The sequence below is a fragment of the Aulonocara sp. 'chitande type north' Nkhata Bay genome, linkage group LG20 (assembly GCF_057382095.1).
Source record: "Aulonocara sp. 'chitande type north' Nkhata Bay isolate Kocher_YH1m ecotype deep benthic linkage group LG20, A_spYH_male_GT1.1, whole genome shotgun sequence".
NCBI classification, from domain to species: Eukaryota; Metazoa; Chordata; class Actinopteri; order Cichliformes; family Cichlidae; genus Aulonocara; species Aulonocara sp. 'chitande type north' Nkhata Bay.
In genome coordinates, this window is record NC_141363.1 from 22,606,703 (window position 1) to 22,625,415 (window position 18,713).

At 42.8% G+C, this 18,713-nt stretch overlaps 1 protein-coding gene across 1 annotated transcript; it reads right to left on the reverse strand.

Moving 5' to 3' along the window:
- Positions 1–126: 126 nt before the first annotated feature.
- cxxc1a (CXXC finger protein 1a) lies at positions 127–15,934 on the reverse strand. Its single transcript, XM_086277686.1, has 14 exons — positions 15,689–15,934; positions 12,596–12,795; positions 12,409–12,509; positions 10,452–10,594; positions 9,989–10,144; positions 4,673–4,849; positions 4,491–4,592; positions 4,203–4,420; positions 3,051–3,258; positions 2,853–2,963; positions 2,320–2,369; positions 2,144–2,240; positions 1,439–1,591; positions 127–1,347 (listed from the first exon to the last, which is right to left on the reverse strand). Exons 1-14 carry the CDS (start codon positions 15,929–15,931, stop codon positions 1,201–1,203), a joined length of 2,106 nt encoding a protein of 701 aa, XP_086133812.1. The 5' UTR covers positions 15,932–15,934; the 3' UTR covers positions 127–1,200.
- Between the last annotated feature and the right edge of the window lie 2,779 nt (positions 15,935–18,713).

The window sequence follows — 18,713 nt, forward strand, 5'->3', positions numbered from 1 at the left end:
TTTCTCATGGATGTTGCATATATTAAATTTTATTAGTCTATTAAAAAAACATGTTGGGTAGCCAGTTTAATGTTGTGATGCAGTGGCATTCACTCTGAGAACAGAAAAGCTCAAAATCAGCACAAATAATGAGATATCAAACTTTATTGAAACATTTTGAACAAACAACAACATAATGATAACACTTTGGATAAAAACAGATATAAAAAAACGAGACATCGAGATCGAAATGAAGGGTTTCCTCTCAGAGGGAAATTAAAGTCACACAGAAAAGTTTGACTTTTATCAATATACAACCAAGAGTTCTTTATCAGGACATTTCTTTTTATTTATTTAATTAATTAATTTCACTTGACTTCAGCTCTTTGTGCTTAAAATTTATTTCCTATGCTTACCCGATTGGCTGTTTATTCACTTAGACTGAAACAAGAGCCAATCAAGTCACAGAATCTATCTTTTTTTTGGCTAGCATTTGATTTTTTTTCTTCTATGCTTACTTTTTTTGATGATCCTATGGGGGAAAGTTTAAACTGATATTTACACAATTTTTATTTGAACTGCAACAGGCTCACATTGTAAAAAGAAACCAGGAGGAATGAGTTGTAACAAGATGACTTAGAGATTTATAAAATGTGTGCATCTTTAGTGAACATGTAGTGTTTCATCATCAACCTTAAGACACATTTCCAAAGCACAGCCACATTTCAGATTGGTCGGATGTGGGTAGTATAATACTTGTAGGTTAAACTGAATGAGAGCAGCTTTCCAGGACGAGGAGGACACATAAGCACCTCATGTAGACATCATGGCTCATTCAGGATCAAATGTGATCATATTTGTGTGTCCAGTCATCCCCAGCTTATTAAAACTAACAGTGAGGATACAACTGCCCACAAAGCTAAGCTGAGATCCAGCTTTCATGGCAGCGTTACCTAAGCAGAAGGTTTAGTTGAGTGTCCATCCATGAGCTCAGGTTTCCTACATTTGTAGTGTGAATATGAAATATAAAAACGGTTTGACTTCCTAAAATCAGATGAGGTCTGAGTTTGAATGAGGCTGGAGTCAGAATCAAATCTCTCTTGTTTTTTGTTCACTTGTGAATGAAACATTGCTCTGACTCACCTTCCCACAAATTTCCACAATAAAACTGCAAACGAGCGTTAAACTCATCCAGGAAAACGTCTGCCTGACGTCACCTGTCTACCTGTCCTTGGCAGAGCGCAGGTCAGTGGTGATTGGGTCGTGCTGGATGGTCTGGTGCAACATCAGAGCCAATAAACCGGCTCGGTTGGTCATGGCGGTCCTCAGATTCCTCTCCTGCTCGAATAGCTCGTCCAGTTTATACCACTGACAGAGACAAAGAGAGAGTTAGAAAAGTCCAGGTGTGTCTTAATGTTAATGACGAGGCACTAAATAAAGTTTGTATGAATAGAGATACCACTCGGACTCTCTCCAGGTCGACTTCGGCCCGGCGAAGTTTCTCCCAGCAGTAATGCTTGTTGCACTTCCTCTTAGACACCCGACAGAACTCGCCGGTTGGCTCAAACACATCTTTGACCAGAGGACATCCGCACACCTCGTCTGCTGGGACCTGCAACAGGAAGTCAATAACAAAGAATCAGGAAAATGTCTGCCTGACTTTGAGTCCAGAGCCAGGACCAGAGTCAGCACCAGCTAGTCCAGAGTCAGGACCAGAGTCGGGATCAGCTAGCTCAGAGTCAGAACCAGACTCTGCCTGACTGTCTCCAGAGTCAGGACCAAAGACTCCAGAGTCAATAAAGCGTCAGGAACATCTGAGTCTCTGAGCCCAAAGCCAGGACCAACCAATCCTGACTTTGTACTCTTCTGCAGACTCTGAGTCCAGACTCAGGACCACATGCCACATTAAAACTGTGCAGCATCCAATTTCTGATGTTATGTCCTTTAAAGACTTGAGACAGTAAGTTAACCTGAACAGAGACATGTTTTAAATATCCACAGCTGACAAGTTATGTAAGAGCACACCAACATAATATTTTAGAGCCCCACAGACATTTGCTAAAATAAAAAAAAGTTCTTCATTGAGTTTAAGAAAGGGAGGAAAAGAGCAGCGGATTAAAGCCTTGATCGAGTCATAAGTTGTTTTCTGTAGACATAAACAAACCTTTGGATCTCTGGAGTGTTCAGGACATAAAACCTGCAGCCGCTTACAGTACGTCTTACTTTGAGGGTTGTAGACATCGCAGAATAACCTGGTGGCTCTGAGAGAGACAGAGAGAGATGAGACACAAACAGAGGAACGGGTAAAGACACGAGGGACGGACAGGTGCACGGTCTTACCCCTCTATGCGTGTTGGATACATGGAACCAAACGATGTTTGACTCTCATACTGTCGGACAAAGAAACAGAAAGATCAGATTAAACAGTTTTCCTTGGTGCCTACATTACCCACAATTTACCTCAGAACAGCTGACTGTCATGCCAGGGGATGTAAAACTAGCTGCTGTGCCATAACCACCATATGCCTGCTAATATTCTGACTTCATGTGCAGACTTAGACCAATGGTGTTAAAAGTGGAGGACCTCAGGGGTGCTAGGTTGCATCAATAATCTTTTAGGGAGAACTTATTATCCTCATTTATTATTAAACTCCAGATGAGTAGCTCTTTTAAACAGAAGATTTGAACAGCAGCATTGGGTGAATTTGCTAAAGGTCATTTTTCCAGCTGTCACTGAATTTCACTGGTTTATTGTGGCCTTTGTTCCCACATCGCTGTTATTAATTTCCTGTTTGATCACCTCATTAAGGCAGCTGTAATTCATATCCAGTACAGACCCCAGGTGGACACACTTCCTGTTTCTTTAAGCTAACCTTAGCGTAGCATCGCTCCATATGACGCAGAGCCACCTTCGGATTGACGGGGTGACTGCAGGAAACACAGAAGATCTGAAAGTCTGTGTCGTCACCGTCACCCTCAGTCACCTGCAGAGACAAACAGAGAGAGGAGACTAACTAACAGCTGATCACACTAACAGCGGAGTGCACTGGGTGGCTGCGGTTGCCACAGACCTCCTCGTGCTGTTGGACTTGCTGAAGTTTGGCATTGGCGATGATGCCTTCTAGCTCATGGAAGCGTTTCTCCATCAGCGTGAGACGCATCCTCGCCGCCTGCTGCTCTTTCCTGATCCGCTCCAGCTGTCTGCGTCCAATCTCCTCGGCAATGCAGGGACTCTGCTGCCACTGCTGGATCCTCTGAGGCAGGATCTCATAGATGCGACTGAGAGACAGAGACGAGGCGTCAAAGAACCAACAGATTTCAGAAACATGTACTGGTTCTGAGAAACCAAATTACACCAAGTTAACAGACAATGTCATGTTTGCTTTCTGCATAAGTTTGAGGTCCTGGGTGAAACCCCAGAGTACACAGTAATAAGGTGTACACGGCACCTAATACACAGCACTAGAAGTGCTGGCACAAATCACATTTTGGTGCCATCTCGGGTGGTCGTGCACAATTTTGGCGGTTTTTACCACCAATCTTTTTTACCTGCAGAAGCACAGAATATCGGATTATACAGCAAGGAGATGCTGCAACAGCTTCATGAGACTCTGGAGAAAACCTTGGAGAAAAAAATCGTGGCAGTTTCTTCCCTTTTGGTTTAACTTCTCTTCAATCAGGGATGATGCAGAGGTTTTCTCTGAATAGCAACACCTATCATTTACTACAGCGGTATCTGTGACGATATCACCACCAAAACCAAAGCGGTGAGCATAATATGCTCTCGAATAGTCAGATCTATGCTAAGCAGCTGAGCTGGATGCTGTTAGAAACTGTGTGAGAAGAATGGGAAGCCAGTCAAATTCACATTAGGCAAGTCCTCTCACCTTCTCAGAGCTGCTGCACAGCAAAGTGACTGACCAGAAAAAAAAACAATCAATGGCGGCAATGGACGTGTTTCACCTCTGGAAAGATGACCAAAGTTTTGTATTTCAGAAATAACCTGCCAGTTTGTGTTTGGAACAAATAGTATGCACTTCTTTTTTCACGTGTAAAAAGGGTTAATGGACTCAACGGTCCAATTAGATATGGTAGCTGACTTGATACAAGCTTTCTAACTTCAGCATAGAACTGCTGAATTTAGAAACTGCTGAATTCTCTGGCGGGCTTGCCGTGTCAGCCGTGTCGTGTTCACATGAACATTTAGATGATCTCAGACTCACTTGGCGGCGAGCTTCATGCCGCACTCCTCGGAGCAGTATTTGGAGTTGGCCCTCGCCGGCTCGATGCATCCTGGACCCAGACACTGCCTCAAAGCTCCGCCTACTTCTTTTACTCCACCCTCTCCCGCTCGCTCACTGTGCCGCACACGCTCTCTGTGACGCTGCTTCACTTTGTGGCGCCGAGGCTTTGCCTCCTCTTTAGGAACAGACACGGACTTCTGCACGAGGACGGGTGTGTTAGTGACATCATAAGTGACATCTGTGGTCAGGTGATCTAACCGCTCTCACCTTCTTCTCCGGCTTCTTCTCGTGTCTCTTCACGTGTTTCACCTTCACCGCCTTCTTCCTCAGAGAGTCGGACTGAGCATCATCCTCTTCACTGTGCCACACCTGCAACAAGAAGACGTGTCACGCACACAGAAAGTGCCTGCCTGGCAGCTGATTGGTTGGAAACACCTGCACACACTGACCAGGTCTCTGTATCCGGCAGCTTTGTATTGCTCGTACAGCTCCAGCTCACTCTCACTGAAACCCTCCTCCTCGTCATCTTCCTCCTCTTCAGTGTGATGCCCCGGCCCTTTTCTCGACAGGCTCCGCCCCCTGGCACCGCTGCGACTCATCTCCTCATCCTTGACCCGAAGCATCTTCTGCTCAGAGAACATATGCAGAGTAAACAGCATCATTAGCACAGCAATAACGGACATCTGTCTAACGGACATCTTTAACAATCAGAACGAGTTAGCAGTTCACCATCAATTTGAATCCCTTGTTAAAGGTGACACATTATGCCTTTCTTGTCATATATACCTGTATTTATAAAGTATTTTTCTTACCGACTACTCAAAGCCCAGGAATCACTTGCCAACCAGTCTAAGAATACACATTTTTCCCTTGCTATGAGTGCTTGTATCAAGTCCAACATGTTGGACCACTCACAAACATTACATGCATGATGTCATGCGAGAAACGTCTAAAGCTAGAACAAAAGTATGGAGCGGGAAACAACCATCCTCCACTCTAAAAAGCCCCATCGCTACGGTAACCAGAGACAAAGATCCAGAACTTTAATCTCACAGTTGTAATCGATACACGGACTGATGTCAATGTGTAACTCTTTTCATCTTACTGACGAATCAAAGCGCTTTAATGTTTTACTCAAAGAATCTGAAAACTATAGGAGAACTGTGTAACAGCAAAGATGGTGGGAGAAGAATGCATTTCAGGGTCAAAGTCGGAAAACTTTTAGCAGCTTCTTTAAAATCAGGTTTGAATAATGATTTTATAGAAGCTTTAAAAAAAAAAAATCCAGGTTACTTGTGAAATTAAAGTTAATTTATATAATTCTTCAAGAGAACTGTTCAAATAAATGCCCAGAGGGATTTTGAGATGACTGCCAAGTGCAGAGATCTGCTCCTAGATCAGACCCGGGCATCGTATGGACCAGCAGCCACGTGTGCCATCAAAGGGAAATGGGATTCAAATTTTAAATAATTAAATAATCATGTAGTTTGTGCCATTTAAACCACCAAACAGTCTTTGATCAACTCTCCATTAGATAATGCCTTAATGATTTTTTTTTTTTTATAGTTTTGTGGGAAACTATAACACAACTTTGGTGCTTTTATTTTGAAGGCAAAAAAAAAGAATTTACATATGTTAGTGTATGCAAGCAAATGCAGCTTTGCTGTAAATGCACTGGACGTTTATGAGATACGTGACTCGACAGGAACTCTGACAGGGAGTGTTTTTTCCCACACAGGTAACTACACGCTTGGATAGGCTGAAATGGAACAAGCTGGAAGGTGTGGATGCGAGACAGAGTGACTGAAATTGGCATTTCTGCAGTGCAGTACACACCACCAGGTGTTGAGTAACCAGCACTAAAAATTAACCATGCTGCTAATGTGTTAACCAAAATAGTTAACTACATCAGGGCAGGCGCACTGAACCACAGACAGGCAGTTGCACTTTTAGAGCAGCATAAGGCTAAACATAGTGATATAAGCTACCGCATCGCTATCAGGTGGCTCAGCCTGGGCAAAGGGCAAAAAAGAGGGTTTTGTGAAAAGAAAGGACACTCCAGAGCTCTCAGACACAGAACATAAGGCAGATCTTGAATTTGCTGTTGACATGTATGCATGAATGGACTAAATACAGCACTGTAAGCACACATACAATGTACAGGCCGATGAAGGCTTTCATAAAAAAAGTTTCTCATCAGAGACATGCCAACAGTGAAAGAAGCCATAACATCAGCTTATCGCTTCAGATGGTACTCATGTATGTTAGGAGTCCTGCATGATGAGTTTTCAAGGCAATCTGAAGACTTCAAAACAGTTACGAGTGAATTGTCCTCAGCTGCAGTGTTGATCATGCATCCAGTGAACTCAGTGACCTGCAGTCTGATTCGCTGCTAGCAGAGCACTTCAAGTCAGATTTTTATTCTTCTCTCAAAGAGGAGAACTTTGCACACATAAGGACACATACTCAGAAGATGTTAGCTCTCTTAAAGCTAAGATCCACCTTTAAATGTAAACAAACATTTTCACTGAGGAAGCTTAACAAATCCTGATACAGATGCTCTCAGCAACAGTCACCTGTCTGCCGTGCTTTGCATTCCCAGCTCAGACATTGAACCAAACTTTGAAATCAACTGGTCAAGCTTAAAAAGGCTAGAGTTCTCTCCCCGAAGAACAGAAAAAACCTGAAAATCTGCAGATGAAATAATTAAACTACAGGAAAAACAGCAACAACTTTGCATATCTTTGAAATTCTCTGGTTTCTCATGTGGCCACTTGGGAAAATGATTTGCCCACCTGCTCCAGAATGAATCCTCAGATCTACAGTGACTATAAGATTGTAGATCCATCACCCCTAAAGCAAAGAAGCCCAACAACAGAAAAACCAGGAAATACGAACCATTTATGTGAAATAAAAATTCTGTAATATTCATCCTCTAACTAGATGCAACATGGAAATCAAAGATGAATTCTGCTGCATCATTTCCACATTTAAAGGGAACTTTTCTAGCAGTTACCAAAGTGCTGCAGTATACATTTCACCTGTTTGATTAACATTTTAGGAAACTACAAAACTCTGATGTGCATATTTGATTTGTTCTGTCATTGATTTAAATAACCAGCATTAACTACCTTTTGTCAGAGTTACCTGTGTGCTGCTCCAGTCCTTCCTGGTTGAACAAAACAGGAAATAGAGGGTGGAGCTGGTTAAAATGCAGAGGGGTAGCAAATGGACCAAACCACTCGCTGTGACAGCACGGGGGGTGGGGGATCTGTGTACCGAGTTTAGTTATTGTCTCTGTGGTTTTTCCCCTTTGTGTTTAACAGGCGTTCCTTTGCTGCGTTCAGTCCTCGCTCTTCTGGTTAGACCAGTTCTTCTTTTGTTATCTTTTTCTGAGCAGTGCTCTGTTCAGCTGACCTTCTTTATGGACACAGCTATTTGCTAACCTCGACTTTTTCCTTCCTTTGTTGTTTTAATGTGACTTTGTGATCGCCTGGGTTAAATAAACACCCAGCTTGCAGCTGAACTACCTGTGTCTGTAGTTTGACTGAAAGTCTCCAACATTTTTTGTCTTTTTCTCCCTCAAGTCTTAAAAAAAGAACTGGATCAATTTCCTACCACAACTTGAACCTGAAAAAAAGACGCTTTAAAAAGTTCTTGAAACCATGAAATCATTTACAAAGATTTGCAAGGCTAAAGCTTTTGCCCTGACTTTACAGTTTCAGTTATACAGTGTACCTTGAACTCTTGAACCTCTTTTAAATGTGTCATTCCTCTGCTACCCTGTGCTGGTCAGTGTTTACGGCCTGACTCACTCATTTACAAAAGCAAATATGAAGGATCGCTGCTGCCAAGACTGCGTGCAGCCAAAGCTCAGCAACATGACGATTCATCAGTCCCAGTCAGGCTGCAGTAATGTATTTACTATGGTGGGCCAAGAGTGCCAAAATGAATTAATCAAATACATCAGTAAATAATTAATTAAATATGTCAATAATTAATGACAATTAAAAATATTAATTAACTGATTAATTGTGACAGCAATTACTTAGATAAATACATAATTAATTAAATATGTATTTAATTAATTTTAATTGGAAATAAAAATCTAATAATTTATTAAATGATAAGATAAGATAATAAGAAGATAAGAAGAAGAAGACAAGAACAATGAAAGGCAGTTCGGCGTCTCTCCATTAGCAGTATGTAGATTTTTTTACATTAAAATTGCTTTAGAATAAAAGATAAAAGATACATAGATATATACACCTGTATACAAGTTATATATGCTGTAAGGTGCATTGCAAAGGAGCAGGTGCAATATAAGGTACAATGTAATCTTTGGTAGTGCACATTGAGTAAGAGGTTGGTTGCATTATTATAATAAATTATATTAATTAGACCTGCTATTAATTATGATAAAGACGGTTCATAAATAGAATATTTAAAAGTAACAAATTAAAATTGAATGAATTATGTATATATTTACTTAATATATGATACATTTAAAAAGTTAGTTAACCCTTTAAGACCTACCATAGAACCAAGTCCGCCAGAGCTTACTTTATATTTTTACATGCTGTAGTGCCATTTTTGGGAGCATTTCAAGTTGCTATACATCAATACAACTGTTATAGCCCATATTTTAATAATATGTATGCATTAAGTCCATAGTAATTACATTAATTGCAAAAAAGTGCAATAAACTACAAAAAAATTGAAAATCGTTTTTGTTTTTTTTTTACATATATTTCTACTTGGAGAAATTTAAGAGGCTTATCCCTCAAAACTTTAAATACAAAAAAGTTGCAAAAAATAGTTTACAACAGGAAATTTATTTTGAGTGTCTTCATAGTTTTATTTTTGAGATACACCAATTTTTATATACACTGCAGGAAAAACGAAAAACAATCCTATGATGCAAATTTGCAAAGAAAACAGCAGGTGCATCAAAATAAACTATTTCCAGCTGTGCAATTCGAGTTCTAAGCATCCCAGAAACTATTCAGAAAAGCATAAAGTCAAACATGACTTATAAAAACACCAGTATAGGCTCTTAAGGCCTACAAGTAAAAAACTAAATTTTCCGCGAAAATGACGTCACTTCCGGTTTCGGGCAGGAAATGGTGGACATGCGATCATTCACGTTGACGTCTGTTTCAATGTGGGAAGTGTTACGAACAGCTGATCGGATCGGCAAATCGTGTTTCTGGAATATTATGTTTTTGTTGCTGCAAGCGCTTTTTATGCAATTTTTGCAAAGCTTTATGTGGAAGGAAACCGTGACCGAGGACAAGCTGATGGCATAAGATGTAAGTACAACTCCTCCGGTTTCATATGCAAAAAAAATTATTGCGCTAGCTTATGCGGTTGCAGTGCTACCGGGATTTAAAAATAGTTACACAAAAAAGAGCGTGCCCACTCTGACCGGCTTCAAAGGGTTAATGATGGAGTTCTTTAAGTCATTTTGGCACTTGTGGCCCTTCATAAGAAAGTAACCAGCTATGTTATTAGTATTCTGCAATTAGACAAAAAAATGTAACGAAACTGTCTACTGGTGACCTGCTGTGGTTTTGACTGTTAAATTTTCTCATGTATGAGCACCGGCTGTAGCGCTGTGAAGACATGACATGTGTAAGTGTAAAACAAAGCGCGCACACACACACATACACAAATCGATCACACTGTCTGCCTCAGTTTCAGGGATTTTTATTTCCCTCCACTCGCACATTTTCACTGTATGACAATGAGGTTTATTCACGTACCCGGGCTCGGACCTCACACTGCCGGAGCCGGCACTTCTGTCTGATTTTGTTCGGGCCTCCAAACTTCTTCATGTCTTTACAGAAGTCGCACTGAGCGCAGTCCTCCGTCCTCAGGCAGGCGTCACACTCTCCACACATCCTCGCCGAACGCTTGATCTGGAAAAACGAACAAGGAAACCGAAGCGGTATGAACGGCATCGACACTCCAAGTCTCCCGCGAAAACCCGGATTGTGGCTGGAGCTTCAACCTAAGCACTTAAAGGACTTAAAAGTTTGAAAATTCATATGTAAGAGCAGCTAAAATTGTCAGCTGATGGATACGGAAAGGAAGAAGTTGAAGGTTAAGATACTTTAACTAGTAGCAGGTAAAAGTTAGTTTGACCCTCTGAGGTGTAAGTCAGCCTAACCCCAGCCTGAGCAGTTAAAGTGCTGGCTGAACTGTGTCATGTGATCTCTTGGGTACCTGTGAGCCCCGCCTCTTGTCAGTCTTCTGCTGGGGGGTGGAGCTTCCATCTCCATCAGTTTTATCATCTCTCTCCGGTTCCGACTCTCTCTCCTCCTTCATCTTCTTCTGACGGTATTTAATCTCCAGCGAAGAGTCTCTGTCTGCAGACAACACAACGCACAGATCACAGCTTTAACACCTGAAGAGGACCAACTGTGCTCTTCAACAGCTCGAGGTTTTTATTCTGAGACTAGAGAAACATTACAGGATTTATAGTTTAAAAACCTCCTTCACGTTAAAGTGGCTCTTTTGATCAGCTTGTCCTGTACAAACCAGTTTTTCTCATCTGTGGAACATTGGCCATCTCAAATACACTGCACAAAAAAGTCATAGGAGACACAACAGATGTCAATGGGAGAAAAAATTATGGTGCTGGATATCTGATAAAACTGGGTAATGTGTAAGGAAAAAAAAGGATTGGGGGGGGGGTGTCCTCTCAGATCTGGACCCGGACATCACTGATCTCCTGGACAGTCTGAAGTGCAACCTGGCAGATGGGCAGAAGCATGATGTCCCAGAGGTGTCCTAATGGATTTATGTCAGTCAAATATAGGGACAGTCAATGGTATCAATTCATTCATCCTCCTGGAGCTGCCTGCATGCTCTCACCACATGAGGTTGGGCATTGTCGTGCAGTAAGAGGAACCCAGGATCCCCTGCACCACTGTAGGGTCTGACAGTGGGTCCAAGGATTTAATGGCCTGTAGAGGTCTGTGCATCCCTCCATGGATAAGACTCCACAGACCATCACTGATAAGCAGTGAGTGCAGGAGCCTCAGACATTGACACCAGTGCTCTACAGGAAGTCATTTTGTAGCTCTGACAGTGCCCATCCTGTTCCTCCGTGCACAAAGGAGCAGATACCGGTGCTGCTGATGGGTTTCTAGTCCCTATCCAGCTCTCTGAGAGTCACTGTAAGTCTCCTGGAATCTCCTCCATGCTCCTGAGACTGTGCTGGGAGTCACAGCAGACCTTCTGGCAATGGCACGTATTAAATGTGCAACTTCTGTAGGGTCCAGATTAGGGCTGTGCGATACGACCAAAATCTCATATCCCAATATAAGACATTTATTGTCCCAACAACGAGATTTATCACAAAAATTTTACATTTTCTGTAAATTCTGTGAACTGGGCAACTCAACTTGCGTGAAGAGTTTTCAGCTGGGCGTCGTGTGCCTGGAGTCAAGTTTTCTTTGTGAGTATTTATTACTCGTGCTGCGGGGAAAGCCTGTTCTAAGGTTTATTTTTTAGCACATGACGGCTCTTTTTAGCGTCTCATCTGTAAACACTCTGCATACTATTTCACATGATTCAGTTTATTTTGAAAAATCTCAACAGGATCTTCAGCTTTATTGTGAAAGGTCTATGTGGAAAATAAACAAGCGGATGGCAGAGCCATCGTTGTTGGTAACGACAACGCATAAAAACAGTCGCTTGTCCGTCTGTAGTGTGGTTATATGAAAATATAAGAGAAAGAGAGAACTTTAAGAAATTCTACAGTGACCATCAAAACGATTAAAAAATATTGCCATAAACTGTTTATTTTGGGACACCACGGAACAAACGATAGCTCCTCTAGTACACCTGTTGTTAGTTTCATTAGTTTCTTAGTTGCCCCTTGGGGATAAATAAAGTCTCTCTGATTCTGATTAACACCAGAGCAGCTGAAACTGATTCACGACCTCTTCTGCTCCTTAAGTGACCACATCCATATCCCAGAGGTTTGATGCTAAACCTTTGAGCAGTGTATATATGACACAAAATGAGAAAAACTATAAAAAATCCCCTTTAAGCTAGTTTAAAGAGGATTTCTGTAAATGAATTCAGTCTTAAAGCAAATATTCAGAGGTCTATTTTTATCAGTGGACTAATACACATTATGTTTTCTTCCAGCTCAGAGAGGAGGGACACTGACTTCTGCAGGGCGGGCAGTACCACACTCTGATGGCTTTGGCTGCCTTCTCCGAAACTCCAATACAGTCTCCATGAAACCACTCCGTGCAGCTGTCGCACCCTCTGACGGACACACAGACAGACAGGTTAGGGTTAACAGCTGTGTTTGTTTGTTTATTGTTTACAGATAAATAAATAAAGTGTGTTACATCATGAAGCAGTTGATATCTGGTTTCCTGCAGACACAGTAAACCGGAGCGCTCATGGTGTCCATGGGAAATCTGCCCCGTCCTCCTCCTCCGTCACCTTCTTCACCTCCCTCCACTTTTCCTCCTCTTCCTCCCCCCTCCTCCCCTTCCTCCCCCTCCTCCTCATCCGGGGCTCGCTCTGCTCCTGCAGCCTCTTCAGACTGACAAACAAACAAGAAACACACAAACCTGAAAAGAGTTCATCATCAGAGATCTCACTCGGTTTTACTACAAAGAGGATTCGTCTTCTGTGTTCATCGCGAAAGACCAGCACCAACACAAACTGGAGTAGCCCACGTTACTGGTTGGTCCACATTATTCTGACGGTGCCCCCCTCAGAGCATCGCAGCCTGCAGAGCTGTGTGTGGCACCAGCAGACTGCTCTGTGTTGTGCTTACCTGAGCAGATTATCCAGTCTTTTTTGGCTTCAAACAGGCTAAACGTTATTAATATAAGACATATTTTCCAGCCCTACTGACCAAAGTACCCACATCCTTTAGCCCTTTTAATACTATATTACAGTACAGTGCTTTTCCTGTAACACTCATACCACTGGGTTGTCTGTAGCAGCTGTTAGTCTGCACTACAAACCCTAAAAAGTGAAATGTAAATAAAAACAGAATGCAATGACTTAGAAATATCATAAACCCAGATTTTATTCACAACAGTGAATAAACTGTTTAGACTGAGACATTTTACTATTTCATCTAATATTCTGAACATTTTGCAACCAGTCAGATTTAACTGGGAACATGTCAGTGACATGTTTGGGTATAAAAAGAGCCTCGCAGAGGGGCCGCGTTTCACTCTTCAGAGTTACACTTTCAGAATAATGCTGCTCAACATAAATATTCCATCATCTGCAGTCCGTAATATCATCAGATAATCTGAAGAAATCTCTGTGTGCAGTGGACAAGGCCAAAAATTGGATGCCTGTGATGTTCAGACCCACAAATCTCTGAGCCAAAGCTGGACTGAGACAGTGGAAAAACTGATCTGAGGTCAGCAGTATCAACATTTTAAATTATTTCTGGAAAATATGGACGCCATGTCCCTCGGACTAAGGAGGAGCGGGACCATCCAGCCTGTTATCAGCACTCAGTTCAAAAGCCTCTGAGGGTACAGGAGTCCATTAGTGCCTTTGGAATTGAACACTTGCACATCTGTAACCATGAGTGCAGAAAGGTATACACAAGTTTTAGAGCATCAAATGCTCCCATCCAGGGAAGGCCTTGGATATTTCACTAAAATAATGCTAAGTAGGGCTGCCACGATTAGTCGACTAGTCACGATTACGTCGACTATCAAAATTGTCAACGACTAATTTAATAGACGACTCGACGTTTGAAGCTTTGTAAGATCCTGAAAGACGCAGGAATAAGCAGCAGGATTTAAGTGTAATAACGGACTGAAACAGAAGATGGCAGCACTGCATATACAAGGATGCCAGCTGCCGTTAAACTCTGAAGAAGAAGAAATTCAGGGGCCCCATTTGTAGGCCGATTTTGTCACAGCGACGAAGGCTGTCCAAATTCGAAGACTCCTCCAAACGCGGCCGACAAATGCATCCTTCATTTCCCCAGATTTGAAGGATGGGTCGGGTGTATCCATCGTGGCCCAACCTATCCCAGAATTCCTAGCGCGGCCCAGCCAATTCCAGTTTCCAACAATGGCGGCAGCTACTTAGTTTTAATATTACTCTTATTACTCTGTCTGGGTCACAAAATAAACATTTAAAATATTTTCAGGCGAGAATGTAGCTGTGTAAACTTCAAATATCTGCTCGGTTTATCAAGACATCATATATTTGTAAAAGCGCTCCGACGTTTTCGGAGACGTCTGTTACCCACCAGCTCGATAGCTAACCGGGGTTCAAGGCTCACTAAAGCCAGTGAGAACATTGAACTCCCAGTACATCGTTTTCGGGGGGACTGGGAATCTATCCTACCTCACAAATCATCCTACCCGTTGTTTCTGCGCATTCGCGTAACACAACTCCCAAATTTACATAATTTTTAACCCATTGTGAACACTTATTATGGTTATGGTTTGGATTAGTCATAAGTCGCTGTCAAATTATAATACGTGTAGGACGATTTCTCAGAACAGCGGCACTGCTGAGCAGCTAGAAACCCACTCCCCCTGAGGAACCTGGATTCAGAAGAAACGTGACAGGAAACTCCAGACCCGGTTCAGGACCTAAAAAATACTCCTCTGAGACCTGCGGATCCTGGACTAGATTACTACTGAGACTGTGGAGCGGCTTTTATTTGGAAAATATAAAAAATCTAGATCTCATCAGACCAGTTTCAGGTCTAAGAACAGTTTTATTTAATACATTTGATCTATACTCTAACACCTGGATTAAACCCCAGAGACCAAAGTCCAGACACAAAACCAGGACCCGGAGGCTCATTCGATCTGTTTATAACTCAACAATATCCACAAAAACAAGGCGCAGTCTGTTATCGCACTAAGTCTGTATTACATTGGTCTACAGGATCCACACAAATTCATTCACATCAATTAAGACATCACTGTCTGTTTAACATTAATAACTAATATTTCCCTGTCCGAGCCACCAAAGGTGTGCAGAAGCAAAGACTGCACACAACGACATCAGACTGAAAGTGTGGTGTGTTACTCATTTTACCTCTTTATTTGCATCATGAATTGATTGTCGGAAGTAACTGCAAGGTAAAGGAAAACAGAAGCATGTGAAACAGACGAGCCTGCATTAAAACCACTAAAGTGTCCTTTAAAAAACCCGCCTGGTGACACCTGAAACCCGCCACCGTGCAGTGATTTAACAGCTGATTTCTCCACATGCAGCCTGCACGAACCACGTGACAGCATCTCCAGTCCTCCCTGATCACCAGCTTTAACCTCCTGCAGGAGCAGAGCTCTCCTCACGCCTCTGCTGCTCCGCTCCGACCAGACTCCGTTTACTTTTCTGCAGATTTTAGCCGCGTTTAGGCTGCAGGATGGAGAAAAAGGGAGCTGCTCCTCTCTTCTCCTCCATCAGTACAACGTGACAAACAAACCCGGACTCACCATGAGCTGCTGCAGCTGCTGTGAATTCACAGAAGAAGAAGGAGAAGGAGGAGAAGAAGAGTCGCTTCTCCGGTTGAAGCTGCAGCCTCTCGCTCGTTTTACAAGCTCACCAAAAATCTGCAAAAATCTCTTTGTGTCCGCATCATTATTGTTTTCCTCTTCTGTAGTTTTGACCGAGGAGCACAAACGGCGTGTGTGTGTCGCCACCTGCTGGAGGGGAGGCTGTGACATTAGAACACGCATTTGGGTTTTTGGAGGTAATTTAAGCCTGCAGACAAAACCGTGAAGACTGAGAGGTACCAAAGTGCAGGGAGCTGCAGTGACTCAGATCTGAAGGGTCACATGACACTTTACACGAGAATAAAACTGATCTCTGATGTTTGGACTCCAGTCTGTGAACACAGCGATAACACAGTGAACAGGTTTCTCAGGAGCAATCCTTCCTCAGGTCTACAGGAGGAAAACAGGCTGTATAAATCATGTGAATGAGCATGCACATGTGTTTGTTGTCTTTAAATGATTAACACCTGTCCCAGCTGCTACTGCGACACTTATTAATTATTAATTATTAAGTTTACGGCTCACTTGTGAGCAGCTTGTGACTGTTTTGGTCTGAAATCTTCTGATGTTGTTTAATAGAAACAATCATCATAAACTCGAGACTCGGCTCTTTGCAGCTTTCCTTTCACACCATTGGACTGTTTCATCATGAAGTGCAGTTCTCCCTGCGTCCAGCAGGTGGCAGCAGTGAAGCACATTCAAGCCTCCGCCGGCAGCTCAACATCTGCTGAAACATCTGGAATTACTCCTGAGTCCTGCAGCAGCTGCAGATTTCACAAATGCCGACCTCATGAAGCGATTTCTAATGGATTCCAGTTAATAAGCTTCACTTTTTTCTAAAAGTTTCTGCTTGTTTTTATTTTAATTATCAAAACATCTGCTTCGTATTGCTTTTGGTAAACACAGCAGTGCTGCCACAGCATCACTTCAGTCATTCATGGGTGTTCAGCAGAGCTTCTGGATGTTTTATATTCTTTATTTTTAAGCATTTTTATATTTTATAATGTCAATAAAAAGTTCCCAGAAAAAGAAATAATTTATTTCTAATTGTAAATATGTTTTAAATTATTATGAACACTTTAATATCTGATTAATAATAATGATTGGAATTTTTTTTTTTTAAAGTAATTTCATTACACCAGAAATTACAATCAAACATATATAGATGTCCAGATGGCATCAGCTCGAGGGTCGTCAGGTCCTGCGCGGACCAACTGTGTGGGGTGATGGAGCACCTCTTCAACCTGAGCCTGAGGTTGGGAAGAGTCCCACAGCTCTGGAAAACCTCCTGTGTTGTACCAGTGCCAAAGACTTCACGCCCCAAGGACCTCAACAGCTATAGGCCGGTGGCTCTGACATCCCACCTGATGAAGACCCTGGAGCGGTTGGTCCTGGCTCAGCTTCGGCGCCTAATAAGCTCATCACTGGACCCACTTCAGTTTGCCTACCAGCCTGGCATTGGAGCGGATGATGCCGTCATTCACCTCCTACATCGTTCCCTCGCTCACCTGGAGACCGCTGGAAGCACTGTGAGAATCATGTTCTTTGATTTCTCCAGTGCCTTCAACACCATTCTTCCCTCGGTTCTGAAGGACAAGCTGGTGAACTCTGGAGTGGACCATCACCTCACTACCTGGATCCTGGACTACCTCACCGACCGACCACAGTATGTGAGGACTCAGGGCTGTGTGTCGGACAGGGTCGTCTGCAGTACGGGGGCCCCACAGGGAACGGTTCTGGCTCCGTTCCTCTTCACCATCTACACTGCAGACTTCTCCCACAATTCCACCCAGTGCTTCCTGCAGAAGTTCTCTGATGACTCTGCAATAGTCGGCCTCATCACTGATGGGGACGACAAGGAGTACAGAGGTCTGACCCAAGACTTTGTGGACTGGTGCCAGCTGAACTACCTCCAGATCAACGCCAGTAAAACCAAGGAACTGGTGGTAGACTTCCGCAGGCACAAGCATTCTCCACTGCAACCACTGAACATCCAAGGTATGGACATTGAGGCTGTGGACAGCTACAGGTACCTTGGTGTTCATCTGAACAACAGACTGGACTGGACTCATAACTCAGACGCCCTCTACAGGAAAGGGCAGAGCAGGCTGTACCTGCTGCGGAGACTCAGGTCGTTTGGAGTGGAGGGCCCACTCCTGAAGACCTTCTATGACTCTGTTGTGGCTTCTGCTATCTTTTATGGTGTGGTCTGCTGGGGCGGCAGCATCTCTGCTGGGGACAGGAAGAGACTGAACAGGGTGATCCGAAGGGCCAGCTCTGTTCTAGGATGCCCTCTGGACCCAGTGGAGGTGGTGAGTGACAGGAGAACGGCGGCTAAGCTGTCATCCCTGATGGACAACGTCTCCCACCCCATGCAGCAGACTGTGACAGCACTGAGCAGCTCCTTCAGTGGGAGACTGCGGCACCCACGGTGTGGGACGGAGAGATTTCGCAGGTCTTTCCTCCCCACTGCTGTCAGACTCCACAACAAAGACTTTAACTGAACAAACACACACATCCACACATGTGCAATAACACTAAGTGCAATAATCCTTTCTGTCATCGTTGTATTTTTACTCAGTTGTATATAGTATTTGTATTTGTATTCTATTTTTATCTTATTGTATATTTATTTTATTTTATTCTACTGTATATAGTATTTTATTTTATTCTATTCTGTACAGTTGTGTACTGTATTTATTCTTATTGTATTCTAATTTTTGCCTCATAACTTTTGCACTGTCCACTTCCTGCTGTGACAAAACAAATTTCCCACGTGTGGGACTAATAAAGGTTATCTTATCTTATCTTATCTTATCTTATAATTTTATATTATTCTGAACATTTTCCCCAGGTCATCTGCTGATCGTGGGAGCTCTTCATTTCTACAGAGCTTCTGGAAAATAATACAGAGTTAAACAGGGGCCCAGCAGCTGACTGCTGCCCCAGTGACCCTGAAGAGGAG